At 45.5% G+C, this 15,170-nt stretch overlaps 2 protein-coding genes across 5 annotated transcripts in view; both read left to right on the top strand.

The window, feature by feature from the left end:
- The window catches only part of LOC143001735 (uncharacterized), a 22,264-nt gene extending 14,681 nt beyond the window's left edge, over nucleotides 1-7,583 (top strand). For all 4 annotated transcript variants that reach the window (XM_076151488.1, XM_076151489.1, XM_076151487.1 and 1 more), the window contains 9 exons: nucleotides 3,873-3,914; nucleotides 4,221-4,253; nucleotides 4,476-4,517; nucleotides 4,949-5,174; nucleotides 5,303-5,487; nucleotides 5,717-5,758; nucleotides 6,129-6,354; nucleotides 6,503-6,687; nucleotides 6,917-7,583. In XM_076151488.1, the coding sequence (XP_076007603.1) occupies nucleotides 3,873-3,914; nucleotides 4,221-4,253; nucleotides 4,476-4,517; nucleotides 4,949-5,174; nucleotides 5,303-5,487; nucleotides 5,717-5,758; nucleotides 6,129-6,354; nucleotides 6,503-6,687; nucleotides 6,917-6,967 (1,032 nt within the window). In that variant the 3' untranslated portion in view covers nucleotides 6,968-7,583. The remainder of the gene's footprint in view (nucleotides 1-3,872; nucleotides 3,915-4,220; nucleotides 4,254-4,475; nucleotides 4,518-4,948; nucleotides 5,175-5,302; nucleotides 5,488-5,716; nucleotides 5,759-6,128; nucleotides 6,355-6,502; nucleotides 6,688-6,916) is intronic.
- Nucleotides 7,584-8,362: 779 nt separating this feature from the next.
- Nucleotides 8,363-12,831, top strand: LOC143002263 (uncharacterized). Its single transcript, XM_076152289.1, has 9 exons — nucleotides 8,363-8,469; nucleotides 8,623-8,822; nucleotides 8,973-9,157; nucleotides 9,889-10,114; nucleotides 10,263-10,447; nucleotides 10,677-11,525; nucleotides 11,683-11,876; nucleotides 11,992-12,176; nucleotides 12,489-12,831. The coding sequence occupies exons 1-6, from the start codon at nucleotides 8,462-8,464 to the stop codon at nucleotides 10,722-10,724; spliced, it is 852 nt and encodes a 283-aa protein (XP_076008404.1). The 5' UTR covers nucleotides 8,363-8,461; the 3' UTR covers nucleotides 10,725-11,525; nucleotides 11,683-11,876; nucleotides 11,992-12,176; nucleotides 12,489-12,831.
- The last annotated feature ends 2,339 nt before the right edge of the window (nucleotides 12,832-15,170 follow it).

Here is a 15,170-nt window from a genome sequence, read left to right as displayed (position 1 = left end):
TCACATTGGTGTCTGCATGTCAATCAAAATCGCTCTCAATGCAGGATTAAGGCCAGAAAGAAAGAAAGAAAGAAAGAAAGAAAGAAAGCAAGCAGCTTTGAAGGAAATATAACCCTGATTAATGATTCTTTCTTATTATGATTCATGTGTAAAGACGGTAAATGAGTGTTTGCTGGTTGTATCTTCTGGTGAATGAGGGATTTGGTGCATTCTCCCTTTCAGGTGATTGTAAACATGATGCAGCTGATTGTGCTTCCATACAGAATAAGACAGGACAGCAGTGCATGAGATTCATCACGACTTTGAATATCATATAAATATAGAGCTGGATCAATAAACGATCATCAGAGAGGTTGATTTCTTTTTCTATTTACTTGCAATTCAGTAGCAACTCCTGGCTGCCTGCTGAGGCCGGTGGTGACTGAACCGTGAGACTATACTGACACCTAGCGGATGGATTGTGACGGTACAGCCGGTGTTCAAAGTGAAAGTAAGTCGTTGTTGTTTCCTGTAAACGCAGAAACGAGCAAGGAGCACGAGAATCGCATGAAGGACGTGTTTGGATGTTATAATGACGCAGTAAGTAGATGTGATGGGTGGAATCTAACATCCGACACGTGAATAACTACAACCGAGCATTTGAACACCATTTGCTTAGTTGTTTATTTTCCTGTTCGTTGTGGACGTTTGTATCTCTGATTGTGAGTCTAATACCTCCGTCTGCCCGTCCAGGAAAGAGCAAAAGAAGATGAAGTTTTACACTCATCTAGCTGGTAAGACTTTGGGAGCTCACACACCTATTGTAAAGGAGCTGTGTGACAGAGGGGCGCTGTCTGTGGAGTCATCTGAGGAGTGTGATGTCATCATATGCTTCTGTCCCGTTGCCAGTCGTATTAGGATGGACGTTCCATCAGCAATGGCCAGCCTCTCAGGTAAACACACACACACGCACACACACACACACACACACACACACACACACACACACACACAGTCAAGAGGAAGAAGTGTAAGTCTGATGGACAAATGGATGAAGCCCTGTGTTCCTCTGTGTGACCTGAATGATTTGTTCTGTCTGTCAGAGTTGGAGCGTCGCCCTGTGATCCTGGTGGTGATGCACCACACCCTGGACACATCTCTCACCATGACACCAACCAAAGTGACCCAAGACCAAGTCACCTTGGTGGTGGACTGTTTGTTTCACGAGAGCAAGGGCTTCCTCTCCTGCAAACGGAATGAAGAGGCGGGCAAATCAATCCTGGAGGAGGTAAACACACACAGGACTCTCACCTGTTACTGCTATTCTAGCCATATTTCCTTTCCTGTATTTGTTCCTATTGCCTCCTATGTTACATTGTCACTTCTCTGTGCCTCTTTCACTGAGGCTCAGTATTCTAAAGCCTTCACCAAATCAACCTACAGATGAACTGAACTCTAAATATGTCACAATCTGCTGCCTCTGCTTTGATCAACCTGTTTACTTCTTTGTTTTTCAGATGGGTCTGCCAACAGGAATGATGTCGGCACAGAAGATACATGGGTGTTCAATATTTTAATTGAAGATAAAGTGAGATCGGCTAAAGCAGCGGTGTGTGTAAGATGCAATGCTTCACTTTTAGGCCAAGTTCATGTACCTTTAATGCAGCTGCTCAACAAACACTCCACACACACACACACTGAATCACTCCAGCCCTCACATCACTGCACTGGCTTCCAGTGAAACCCAGCATGTATACGTATTCAGTCATCTTTGTTCATTTGTATTGTTTTTTATGTAAAACAGTTAGAGAGTTGACTTGGTGACAGATGACGTCACTTGGTTTCACACTACGGATCGGGTGAGAATCAGGGGTGATTGAATCTGAGCTTGTAATCATTTTGTTTGATGAATCTCATTGATCGATTAATAAACTACACATGTACTCTTGTTTTGCCTCTTGTGTGAGAGGCTTGATACACTGTGTGTGTGTGTAATCCCTCATGATGCTCTGTTCATCTTGTCTCCTCTGTACTCTTTGATAGACTGAACAAAAGGTAATCCTCTCAAAATGACATCATACAGTAAAGTAAAGTAAACTCTTTTGCGAGTGAAACTTTATTGTCACGTGTTGTATTTGTTATAAATGATTTTCGGAGTGTGCGGATCACAAACTCGTGCGACAATACTGACACCTGGTGGACGGACTGTGACACTGCATCTGTTGCTCAAAGCGGCTCATTTGTCACTTGAGCTCTAAGACGGGGCCTCAGGGTGCTGCAGTCCATTTATCCAGCTCAGCTCCGCTCCGATCAGATGTTCAGAGTGAATACATCTGATACAGCCGCCTGTACACACACACGCACACACACACGCACACACACACACACAGCTGCTTCCATTGAGTGACACATGTGCCGTCACATTGGTGTCTACATGTCAATCAAAATCGCTCTCAATGCAGGATTAAGGCCAGAAAGAAAGAAAGAAAGAAAGCCAGCAGCTTTGAAGGAAATATAACCCTGATTAATGATTCTTTCTTATTATGATTCATGTGTAAAGACGGTAAATGAGTGTTTGCTGGTTGTATCTTCTGGTGAATGAGGGATTTGGTGCATTCTCCCTTTCAGGTGATTGTAAACATGATGCAGCTGATTGTGCTTCCATACAGAATAAGACAGGACAGCAGTGCATGAGATTCATCACGACTTTGAATATCATATAAATATAGAGCTGGATCAATAAACGATCATCAGAGAGGTTGATTTCTTTTTCTTTTTTTTACTTGCAATTCAGTAGCAACTCCTGGCTGCCTGCTGAGGCCGGTGGTGAGTGAACCGTGAGACTATACTGACACCTAGCGGATGGATTGTGACGGTACAGCCGGTGTTCAAAGTGAAAGTAAGTCGTTGTTGTTTCCTGTAAACGCAGAAACGAGCAAGGAGCACGAGAATCGCATGAAGGACGTGTTTGGATGTTATAATGACGCAGTAAGTAGATGTGATGGGTGGAATCTAACATCCGACACGTGAATAACTACAACCGAGCATTTGAACACCATTTGCTTAGTTGTTTATTTTCCTGTTCGTTGTGGACGTTTGTATCTCTGATTGTGAGTCTAATACCTCCGTCTGCCCGTCCAGGAAAGAGCAAAAGAAGATGAAGTTTTACACTCATCTAGCTGGTAAGACTTTGGGAGCTCACACACCTATTGTAAAGGAGCTGTGTGACAGAGGGGCGCTGTCTGTGGAGTCATCTGAGGAGTGTGATGTCATCATATGCTTCTGTCCCGTTGCCAGTCTTGTTGGGGTGGACGTTGCATCAGCGATGGCCAGCCTCTCAGGTAAACACACACGCACACACGCACACACACACACACACACACACACACAGTCGAGAGGAAGAAGTGTAAGTCTGATGGACAAATGGATGAAGCCCTGTGTTCCTCTGTGTGACCTGAATGATTTGTTCTGTCTGTCAGAGTTGGAGCGTCGCCCTGTGATCCTGGTGGTGATGCACCACACCCTGGACACATCTCTCACCATGACACCAACCAAAGTGACCCAAGACCAAGTCACCTTGGTGGTGGACTGTTTGTTTCACGAGAGCAAGGGCTTCTTCTCCTGCAAACGGAATGAGGAGGCGGTGAAATCAATCCTGGAGGAGGTAAACACACACAGGACTCTCACCTGTTACTGCTATTCTAGCCATGTTTCCTTTCCTGTATTTGTTCCTATTGCCTCCTATGTTACATTGTCACTTCTCTGTGCCTCTTTCACTGAGGCTCAGTATTCTAAAGCCTTCACCAAATCAACCTACAGATGAACTGAACTCTAAATATGTCACAATCAGCTGCCTCTGCTTTGATCAACCTGTTTACTTCTTTGTTTTTCAGATGGATCTGCCAACAGGAATTCCTAAATCGGCAAAGAAGAAGGTATAAAAAATATGAGATCAATTTAGATCAGTTAAAGCAGCGGTATGTGTAAGATTGGGTGAATGGCTGGAAGTGTGTGTGTGTGTGTGTGTGTGTGTGTGTGTGTGTGTGTGTGTGTGTGTGTGTGTGTGTGTGTGTGTGTGTGTGTGTGTGTGTGTGTGTGTGTGTGTGTGTGTGTGTGTGAGTGAGTGTGTGTTCCTACGTGCAATGATTCACTATTAGGCCAAGTTCATGTACCTTTAATGCAGCTGCTCAACAAACACTCCACACACACGAGAGAGTAAGGGCTTCCTCTCTTGCTTACAGAATAAACAGGCGGTGAAATCAAACCTGGAGGAGGTAAACACACACAGGACTCTCACCTGTTACTGCTATTCTAGCCATATTTCCTTTCCTGTATTTGTTCCTATTGCCTCCTATGTTACATTGTCACTTCTCTGTGCCTCTTTCACTGAGGCTCAGTATTCTAAAGCCTTCACCAAATCAACCTACAGATGAACTGAACTCTAAATATGTCACAATCAGCTGCCTCTGCTTTGATCAACCTGTTGTTTTTTTCAGATGGTTCAGAAGGTTTCCAGATTTTTTGAATCGAAAAAGAAGGTAGAAGACATATGAGATCAATTTAGATCAGTTAAAGCAGCGGTGTGTGTAAGATTGGGTGAATGGATGGAAGTGTGTGTGTGTGTGTGTGTGTGTGTGTGTGTGTGTGTGTGTGTGTGTGTGTGTGTGTGTGTGTGTGTGTGTGTGTGTGTGTGTGTGTGTGTGTGTGTGTGTGTGTGTTCCCCTACGTGCAATGATTCACTATTAGGCCAAGTTCATGTACCTTTACTGCAGCTGCTCAACAACCACACACACACACACACACACGCACTGTATCACTCCCACCTTCACAACATCACTGCACTGACTTCCAGTGAAACCCAGCATGGATATGTATTCAGTCATCTTTGTTCATTTGTATTGTTCTCTATATAAACAGTTGAGTTAACTTGACTTGGTGACGGATGATGTCACTTGGTTTCACACTACAGGTCAGGTCAGGCATCCCAGGCCCCTCCAGCAACAACAATATGATGAAGTTTTACACTCATCTAGCTGGTAAGACTTTGGGAGCTCACACACCTATTGTAAAGGAGCTGTGTGACAGAGGGGCGCTGTCTGTGTTGTTGTCTGAGGAGTGTGATGTCATCATATGCTTCTGTCCCGCTGCCAGTCGTGTTGGGACGGACGTTGCATCAGCGATGGCCAGCCTCTCAGGTAAACACACACACACACACACACACACACACACACACAGTCGAGAGGAAGAAGTGTCAGTCTGATGGACAAATGGATGAAGCCCTGTGTTCCTCTGTGTGACCTGAATGATTTGTTCTGTCTGTCAGAGTTGGAGCGTCGCCCTGTGATCCTGGTGGTGATGCACCACACCCTGGACACATCTCTCACCATGACACCAACCAAAGTGACCCAAGACCAAGTCACCTTGGTGGTGGACTGTTTGTTTCACGAGAGCAAGGGCTTCTTCTCCTGCAAACGGAATGAGGAGGCGGTGAAATCAATCCTGGAGGAGGTAAACACACACAGGACTCTCACCTGTTACTGCTATTCTAGCCATGTTTCCTTTCCTGTATTTGTTCCTATTGCCTCCTATGTTACATTGTCACTTCTCTGTGCCTCTTTCACTGAGGCTCAGTATTCTAAAGCCTTCACCAAATCAACCTACAGATGAACTGAACTCTAAATATGTCACAATCAGCTGCCTCTGCTTTGATCAACCTGTTTACTTCTTTGTTTTTCAGATGGATCTGCCAACAGGAATTCCTAAATCGGCAAAGAAGAAGGTATAAAAAATATGAGATCAATTTAGATCAGTTAAAGCAGCGGTATGTGTAAGATTGGGTGAATGGCTGGAAGTGTGTGTGTGTGTGTGTGTGTGTGTGTGTGTGTGTGTGTGTGTGTGTTCCTACGTGCAATGATTCACTATTAGGCCAAGTTCATGTACCTTTACTGCAGCTGCTCAACAAACACTCCACACAAACACACGCACACACTTTATCACTCCCACCTTCACAACATCACTGCACTGGCTTCCAGTGAAACCCAGCATGGATATGTATTCAGTCATCTTTGTTCATTTGTATTGTTCTCTATATAAACAGTTGAGTTAACTTGACTTGGTGACGGATGATGTCACTTGGTTTCACACTACAGGTCGGGTCAGGCATCCCAGGCCCCTCCAGCAACAACAATATGATGAAGTTTTACACTCATCTAGCTGGTAAGACTTTGGGAGCTCACACACCTATTGTAAAGGAGCTGTGTGACAGAGGGGCGCTGTCTGTGGAGTCATCTGAGGAGTGTGATGTCATCATATGCTTCTGTCCCGCTGCCAGTCGTGTTGGGACGGACGTTGCATCAGCGATGGCCAGCCTCTCAGGTAAACACACACACACACACACACACACACACACACACACACACACACACACACACACAGTCGAGAGGAAGAAGTGTAAGTCTGATGGACAAATGGATGAAGCCCTGTGTTCCTCTGTGTGACCTGAATGATTTGTTCTGTCTGTCAGAGTTGGAGCGTCGCCCTGTGATCCTGGTGGTGATGCACCACACCCTGGACACATCTCTCACCATGACACCAACCAAAGTGACCCAAGACCAAGTCACCTTGGTGGTGGACTGTTTGTTTCACGAGAGCAAGGGCTTCTTCTCCTGCAAACGGAATAAAGAGGCGGGCAAATCAATCCTGGAGGAGGTAAACACACACAGGACTCTCACCTGTTACTGCTATTCTAGCCATATTTCCTTTCCTGTATTTGTTCCTATTGCCTCCTATGTTACATTGTCACTTCTCTGTGCCTCTTTCACTGAGGCTCAGTATTCTAAAGCCTTCACCAAATCAACCTACAGATGAACTGAACTCTAAATATGTCACAATCAGCTGCCTCTGCTTTGATCGACCTGTTTACTTCTTTGTTTTTCAGATGGGTCTGCCAACTGGAATGATGTCGCCACCTCCGTGTGGACTATTTTAATTGAAGATAAAGTGAGATCGGCTAAAGCAGCGGTGTGTGTAAGATTGGGGAATGTATGGAAATGTGTGTGTGTGTGTGTGTGTGTGTGTGTGTGTGTGTGTGTGTGTGTGTGTTCCCCTACGTGCAATGCTTCACTTTTAGGCCAAGTTCATGTACCTTTAATGCAGCTGCTCAACAAACACTCCACACACACACACACTGAATCACTCCAGCCCTCACATCACTGCACTGGCTTCCAGTGAAACCCAGCATGTATACGTATTCAGTCATCTTTGTTCATTTGTATTGTTTTTTATGTAAAACAGTTAGAGAGTTGACTTGGTGACAGATGACGTCACTTGGTTTCACACTACGGATCGGGTGAGAATCAGGGGTGATTGAATCTGAGCTTGTAATCATTTTGTTTGATGAATCTCATTGATCGATTAATAAACTACACATGTACTCTTGTTTTGCCTCTTGTGTGAGAGGCTTGATACACGTGTGTGTGTGTGTAATCCCTCATGATGCTCTGTTCATCTTGTCTCCTCTGTACTCTTTGATAGACTGAACAAAAGGTAATCCTCTCAAAATGACATCATACAGTAAAGTAAAGTAAACTCTTTTGCGAGTGAAACTTTATTGTCACGTGTTGTATTTGTTATAAATGATTTTCGGAGTGTGCGGATCACAAACTCGTCCGACAATACTGACACCTGGTGGACGGACTGTGACACTGCACCTGTTGCTCAAAGCGGCTCATTTGTCACTTGAGCTCTAAGACGGGGCCTCAGGGTGCTGCAGTCCATTTATCCAGCTCAGCTCCGCTCCGATCAGATGTTCAGAGTGAATACATCTGATACAGCCGCCTGTACACACACACGCACACACACACGCACACACACACACACAGCTGCTTCCATTGAGTGACACATGTGCCGTCACATTGGTGTCTACATGTCAATCAAAATCGCTCTCAATGCAGGATTAAGGCCAGAAAGAAAGAAAGAAAGAAAGAAAGAAAGAAAGCAAGCAGCTTTGAAGGAAATATAACCCTGATTAATGATTCTTTCTTATTATGATTCATGTGTAAAGACGGTAAATGAGTGTTTGCTGGTTGTATCTTCTGGTGAATGAGGGATTTGGTGCATTCTCCCTTTCAGGTGATTGTAAACATGATGCAGCTGATTGTGCTTCCATACAGAATAATACAGGACAGCAGTGCATGAGATTCATCACGACTTTGAATATCATATAAATATAGAGCTGGATCAATAAACGATCATCAGAGAGGTTGATTTCTTTTTCTTTTTTTTACTTGCAATTCAGTAGCAACTCCTGGCTGCCTGCTGAGGCCGGTGGTGAGTGAACCGTGAGACTATACTGACACCTAGCGGATGGATTGTGACGGTACAGCCGGTGTTCAAAGTGAAAGTAAGTCGTTGTTGTTTCCTGTAAACGCAGAAACGAGCAAGGAGCACGAGAATCGCATGAAGGACGTGTTTGGATGTTATAATGACGCAGTAAGTAGATGTGATGGGTGGAATCTAACATCCGACACGTGAATAACTACAACCGAGCATTTGAACACCATTTGCTTAGTTGTTTATTTTCCTGTTCGTTGTGGACGTTTGTATCTCTGATTGTGAGTCTAATACCTCCGTCTGCCCGTCCAGGAAAGAGCAAAAGAAGATGAAGTTTTACACTCATCTAGCTGGTAAGACTTTGGGAGCTCACACACCTATTGTAAAGAAGCTGTGTGACAGAGGGGCGCTGTCTGTGGAGTCATCTGAGGAGTGTGATGTCATCATATGCTTCTGTCCCGTTGCCAGTCGTGTTGGGACGGACGTTGCATCAGCGATGGCAAGCCTCTCAGGTAAACACACACACACACACACACACACACACACACACACACACACACACACACACACACAGTCGAGAGGAAGAAGTGTAGGTCTGATGGACAAATGGATGAAGCCCTGTGTTCCTCTGTGTGACCTGAATGATTTGTTCTGTCTGTCAGAGTTGGAGCGTCGCCCTGTGATCCTGGTGGTGATGCACCACACCCTGGACACATCTCTCACCATGACACCAACCAAAGTGACCCAAGACCAAGTCACCTTGGTGGTGGACTGTTTGTTTCACGAGAGCAAGGGCTTCCTCTCCTGCAAACGGAATAAAGAGGCGGTGAAATCAATCCTGGAGGAGGTAAACACACACAGGACTCTCACCTGTTACTGCTATTCTAGCCATGTTTCCTTTCCTGTATTTGTTCCTATTGCCTCCTATGTTACATTGTCACTTCTCTGTGCCTCTTTCACTGAGGCTCAGTATTCTAAAGCCTTCACCAAATCAACCTACAGATGAACTGAACTCTAAATATGTCACAATCTGCTGCCTCTGCTTTGATCGACCTGTTTACTTCTTTGTTTTTCAGATGGGTCTGCCAACAGGAATTCTTTTTCCGAAGATATTTAGGAATATGAAATTGGAATTGCCAAAAATTAAGATCAGCTAAAGCAGCGCTGTGTGTAAGATTGGGGAATGGCTGGAAATGTGTGTGTGTGTGTGTGTGTGTGTGTGTGTGTGTGTGTGTGTGTGTGTGTGTGTGTGTGTGTTTGTGTGTATGTGTGTTCCCCTACGTGCAATGATTCACTATTAGGCCAAGTTCATGTACCTTTACTGCAGCTGCTCAACAAACACTCCACACACACATACACACACACACACACACACACACACACACACACACACACACACACACACACACACACACACACACTTTATCACTCCCACCTTCACATCACTGCACTGGCTTCCAGTGAAACCCAGCATGGATATGTATTCAGTCATCTTTGTTCATTTGTATTGTTCTCTATATAAACAGTTGAGTTAACTTGACTTGGTGACGGATGATGTCACTTGGTTTCACACTACAGGTCGAGCTTCACATCCCAGGCCCCTCCAGCAACAACAATATGATGAAGTTTTACACATATCTAGCTGGTAAGACTTTGGGAGCTCACACACCTATTGTAAAGGAGCTGTGTGACAGAGGGGCGCTGTCAGTGGAGTCATCTGAGGAGTGTGATGTCATCATATGCTTCTGTCCCGTTGCCAGTCTTGTTGGGGTGGACGTTGCATCAGCGATGGCCAGCCTCTCAGGTAAACACACACAAACACGCACACACAAACACACACACACACACACACACACACACACAGTCGAGAGGAAGAAGTGTAAGTCTGATGGACAAATGGATGAAGCCCTGTGTTCCTCTGTGTGACCTGAATGATTTGTTCTGTCTGTCAGAGTTGGAGCGTCACCGTGTGATCCTGGTGGTGATGCACCACACCCTGGACACATCTCTCACCATGACACCAACCAAAGTGACCCAAGACCAAGTCACCTTGGTGGTGGACTGTTTGTTTCACGAGAGCAAGGGCTTCTTCTCCTGCAAACGGAATAAAGAGGCGGTGAAATCAATCCTGGAGAAGGTAAACACACACAGGACTCTCACCTGTTACTGCTATTCTAGCCATATTTCCTTTCCTGTATTTGTTCCTATTGCCTCCTATGTTACATTGTCACTTCTCTGTGCCTCTTTCACTGAGGCTCAGTATTCTAAAGCCTTCACCAAATCAACCTACAGATGAACTGAACTGTAAATATGTCACAATCTGCTGCCTCTGCTTTGATCGACCTGTGTACTTCTTTGTTTTTCAGATGGGTCTGCCAACAGGAATTCTTTTTCGAAGGTTTTTAGGAATATGAAATTGGAATTGCCAAAAATTAAGATCAGCTAAAGCAGCGCTGTGTGTAAGATTGGGGAATGGATGGAAATGTGTGTGTGTGTGTGTGTGTGTTCCTACGTGCAATGCTTCACTTTTAGGCCAAGTTCATGTACCTTTAATGCAGCTTCTCAACAAACACTCCACACACACACACACTGAATCACTCCAGCCCTCACATCACTGCACTGGCTTCCAGTGAAACCCAGCATGTATACGTATTCAGTCATCTTGTTCATTTGTATTGTTTTTTATGTAAAACAGTTAGAGAGTTGACTTGGTGACAGATGACGTCACTTGGTTTCACACTACGGATCGGGTGAGAATCAGGAGTGATTGAATCTGAGCTTGTAATCATTTTGTTTGATGAATCTCATTGATCGATTAATAAACTACACATGTACTCTTGTTTTGCCTCTTGTGTGAGAGGCTTGATACACTGTGTGTGTGTGTAATCCCTCATGATGCTCTGTTCATCTTGTCTCCTCTGTACTCTTTGATAGACTGAACAAAAGGTAATCCTCTCAAAATGACATCATACAGTAAAGTAAAGTAAACTCTTTTGCGAGTGAGACTTTATTGTCACGTGTTGTATTTGTTATAAATGATTTTCGGAGTGTGCGGATCACAAACTCGTGCGACAATACTGCCACCTGGTGGACGGACTGTGACACTGCATCTGTTGCTCAAAGCGAAAGTGAAATCTTCACGCTTGGATTTCCTGGAACCAACGCAGCTGCGGTAGCTGAAGACTGTAGACGTGTTTGGACGTTATAGCGACGCAGTAAGTAGAGAATGTGATGCGAAATATGTAAACATTCGACAATATTGCCACTATTTAACTACAACTGAGCCTTTGAACAACATTTGCTGAGTTGTTTATCTTCCTGTTTGTTATGGATGTTTGTATCCCAGTGTAACACATCTTTCTTCCCCTCCAGCAACAACAAAATGAAGTTTTACACTCATCTAGCTGGTAAGACTTTGGGAGCTCACGAAGCTATTGAAAAGAAGCTGCGCAACAAAGGAGCAAAACGTGTGAAGACGCCTGAGAAGTGTGACGTCATCATATGCTTCTGTCCCGCTGCCAGTCGCGTTGGGACAGACGTTGCATCGGCGATGGCCAGCCTCTTAGGTACACACACACACACACACAGTCTGGGTCTACAAAGTGTAAGTCTGATGGACAAATGGATGAATTATAAATCATAAACTTTATGTCCGCTGTGTTCCGTTTGTCTCTCTGTCAGAGTTGGAGCGTCACCCTGTCATCCTGGTGGTGATGCACCACACACTCGACACAGCCCGCACCATGACACCCACCCAAGCACCTGACGAGCGAGTCATCTTAGTGGTGGACTGTCTGTTCCACGAGTCCAAGGGCTTCCTCTCTTGCCGGCTGAATAAACGTGCAGTCAAAGCAATGAAGAAGGAGGTAATAACACCACCGGCACCTTCATCACTTCAGCTCCAGCAGACCCCGGAGGTTCTGCTCCATTCTGGGCTGCAGGGAAAGACTAGAATTTCACCAATTTAGGTTGGATTTGTGCACAAATTGACATAAAAACAGCACAAAACAAGAAGAAAACCTTTAGTGGAGCCAGATTTCAGACCTTTAATGAGCCTGAAGTTTGATAGATATGAAGCTTGTTTTAGTCTCACACGTCTCCTTACATCTATATCATTGTTCATAGTGTGTGTTTAATTTAACTGAGAGCTTCTTCTGCCTTCTTTGCTTCTTCTTCAGATGGAGCTAGGATCCTGCAGCTTTCCCATGTGAATCTGGTAGCGTGGCTGCCATTTCAGAAAGGAGCGAAGGAGGGAAAAAGATGAACAACGATCAGCTTGTGTGTGTGTGTTTGTGTGTGCGTGCGTGTGCGGGTGTGCGTGTGTGTGTGTGTGTATGTGTGTGTGTCTCACTAGTACAGTTGCAGGTCTAATTACCTTAAACGATGCACCGATTCAGTGTTAAACTGCTTGTGTTCACCTAAGATCAATCAGTATCATGGATGATGAAATATGAGCTTGTATTCACTTTAACCTTTATCTCACCGATTGATTAATAAACAATGCACGTACCTGTGACCTCCCTCTGGTGTTCGAGGCTCCATTTACTCGTGAAATCCCTCCTAACGCTCAGTTACCAGCAGGTTCGCCTCTGAATCTGCCTATGCTGATCCATCGTGTCATTCAGGGCCCTGCTGTTCCTCCACTGGCCACTAGATGTCGTCATTGAGTCTGGATGTGCATCAGATGAGGCGCTGGTGAGTCTTCTTCTCTCTCTTCAGTGCTGTCGCCTTCTTCCAGCAGCTACTTTGCTGAGTTGTGACTCCTTCGTCCTCCGTTTGTCTTCTTGGGGGTGGAGCTCTGCAGATGTGTGCAGATGTTTGCTGGACACGTTGGAGGCTGATGGCTTCTAAATGTGGCGCTTGTCGTGATGATGCTTGTTGAGCTCTAGTGCGATGACAGAGACGTGTCAGACTCACACACTCACACACTCACACACTCACACTGACACACTGTTGTTTAGTTTTGTGCTTTTCAATCTTGTTTCACAAAACTGAATCGTTTCCTGAGGAGGAAGCTCACTGGAGGCCTCGCCTGATGTTCCTCTGCTCCTCCATCCCAGAAATCCCAGCAGGAACGTTTTCAAGTACAACCAACGTTGCTCCATTTTTGTGTGTGTGTCTTTCAAAACTCAGTGGAATGATGAAATCAGGGTGTAATTATAGTTGTAGTTAAGGATTCTAGAGCAGAGAGTCAGAGGGTCTGTGGTTTGAATCCCAGCTGTGTCTGAAGTGAGGTTGTTGCTCCAGGGGCATGCTGGGAAAACCACCAGACCCCAGTGACCCTGAACGGGATGAACCTGTCACAAATGGATCAATGACTTTAATGGTGACGGGCAGATGCACTTCACTCCTGTGGTCACAGGGTGGCAGCTGAGGATGGTGTTTCTCTTGCTCTCGCCCGCCCAGTCTCTCCCCCCCCCCCCCCCCCTCTCTCTCTCTCTCCCCCCCCTCTCTCTCTCCCTCTCTCTCAGTCTCTCCTGATACCTTGTTATTGACAAAGTTGATGGCGCAAATGTGGAACGCTGGCTGTGATAATACAAAATGGCCTGCGGTTACACAGCCGCTCGTCTCACAGCGCCGTCATTGTGTCCCCCTGTCACACACACACACACACACACACACACACACACACACACAGACAAGCACACAAGCACAATCTGTGGCATTCCAGAATTCCACAAACTGTTGACTTTATACTAAATAGATTTCCAGTGGTTTATTGAGAAACAGAGCCGAGCGTTCACAACCACAACACACACGACAACACACACCTCTGTGATGTGTTTAACTAAACTTGAGGTCAAAGTCAATGACAACATGATAATCTTATTTTTCCGACATCAAACTGAGTGAAAAACTAAATATGATTTACACACACACACACACACACACACACACACACACACATGCCCTCTCACACTCAGGAGCACAAACACACTGTGTACAAACCCAAAGTGAGTCCTCACAGACAGGAAATGATGTCAGCTCTTGTCTCCAAGGAGATGGAGGCAGTTGCTAAGATACTGTGACACTCTGATTTTTCTCTCCATTTTCTCTCTCTCTCTCTCTCTAACCCCCCCTCTCTCTCTGTCCGTCTCTACTAGCACACACATGAGATTGTCACCACGAATAACTCCAAACTCTCTCTCCTATCTTCCTCTTCTTCTTCCTCCCTCTTCTTCTTCTTCTTCTCCGGCGCAGATGGTGAGGAACGCCATTCCAACTTTTTTCCCGGCTACACTTCCTAAATATAACCACCTAAAGATCACTTTGTTCAAAAGCAAAGCTCCATCCTGAGGCCATGAAGCGGATCGCTAATTTGCTCGCCCACATCTCCACCGGCTTTATGAAGAGGAGAAGAAGAAGAAGAAGAAAGAGGGAAAAAATTCTTAATCGTCCCTTTGAACGTTTCACAATTACTCAACACAACCACCACCACCAGACTGGCGAGGCCCCGTAGCCGCCTGAGCCCAAATGATGGGAGTGATGGATGTGATCAGCGCCCCTCCGATGCTTCCTCACAGTGGGAGCTGCACCTCTCTGCTGCTATCAGCATGCCACATATGTCTTGGCACCGCCGTGTCGCTGCCAAATCCTCGTCCCCCTCCCGTCCCCCTCCCGTACCCCTCCCCCCGTGGCTCTGAACACAGCATTAAGAGTGTATGGGGTTTGGGTGAGTAGAGGGAATGTTGTGCTCTCCCTCTCTGGATGGAGGGATTAGAGCCACTCTGAGTGTTTCTACCCCGAGAGCCTTCCTGTACTGATGACACAGGCAATACGGCCACCAGTGTTTGTTCATTTACTGTGCACGAATGCATGTCCCTCGCCCGCCCGCCCTCCCTCCCTCCCTCCCTCTATCG

Source organism: Genypterus blacodes, unplaced genomic scaffold (genome assembly GCF_046128005.1).
Source record: "Genypterus blacodes isolate CSIRO-AG114 ecotype Tasmania unplaced genomic scaffold, CSIRO-AGI_Gbla_v1 ptg000055l_1, whole genome shotgun sequence".
Classification (NCBI taxonomy): domain Eukaryota; kingdom Metazoa; phylum Chordata; class Actinopteri; order Ophidiiformes; family Ophidiidae; genus Genypterus; species Genypterus blacodes.
Note: the sequence above shows the minus strand (reverse complement) of the source record. Positions and strands in the feature narration are given on the sequence as shown.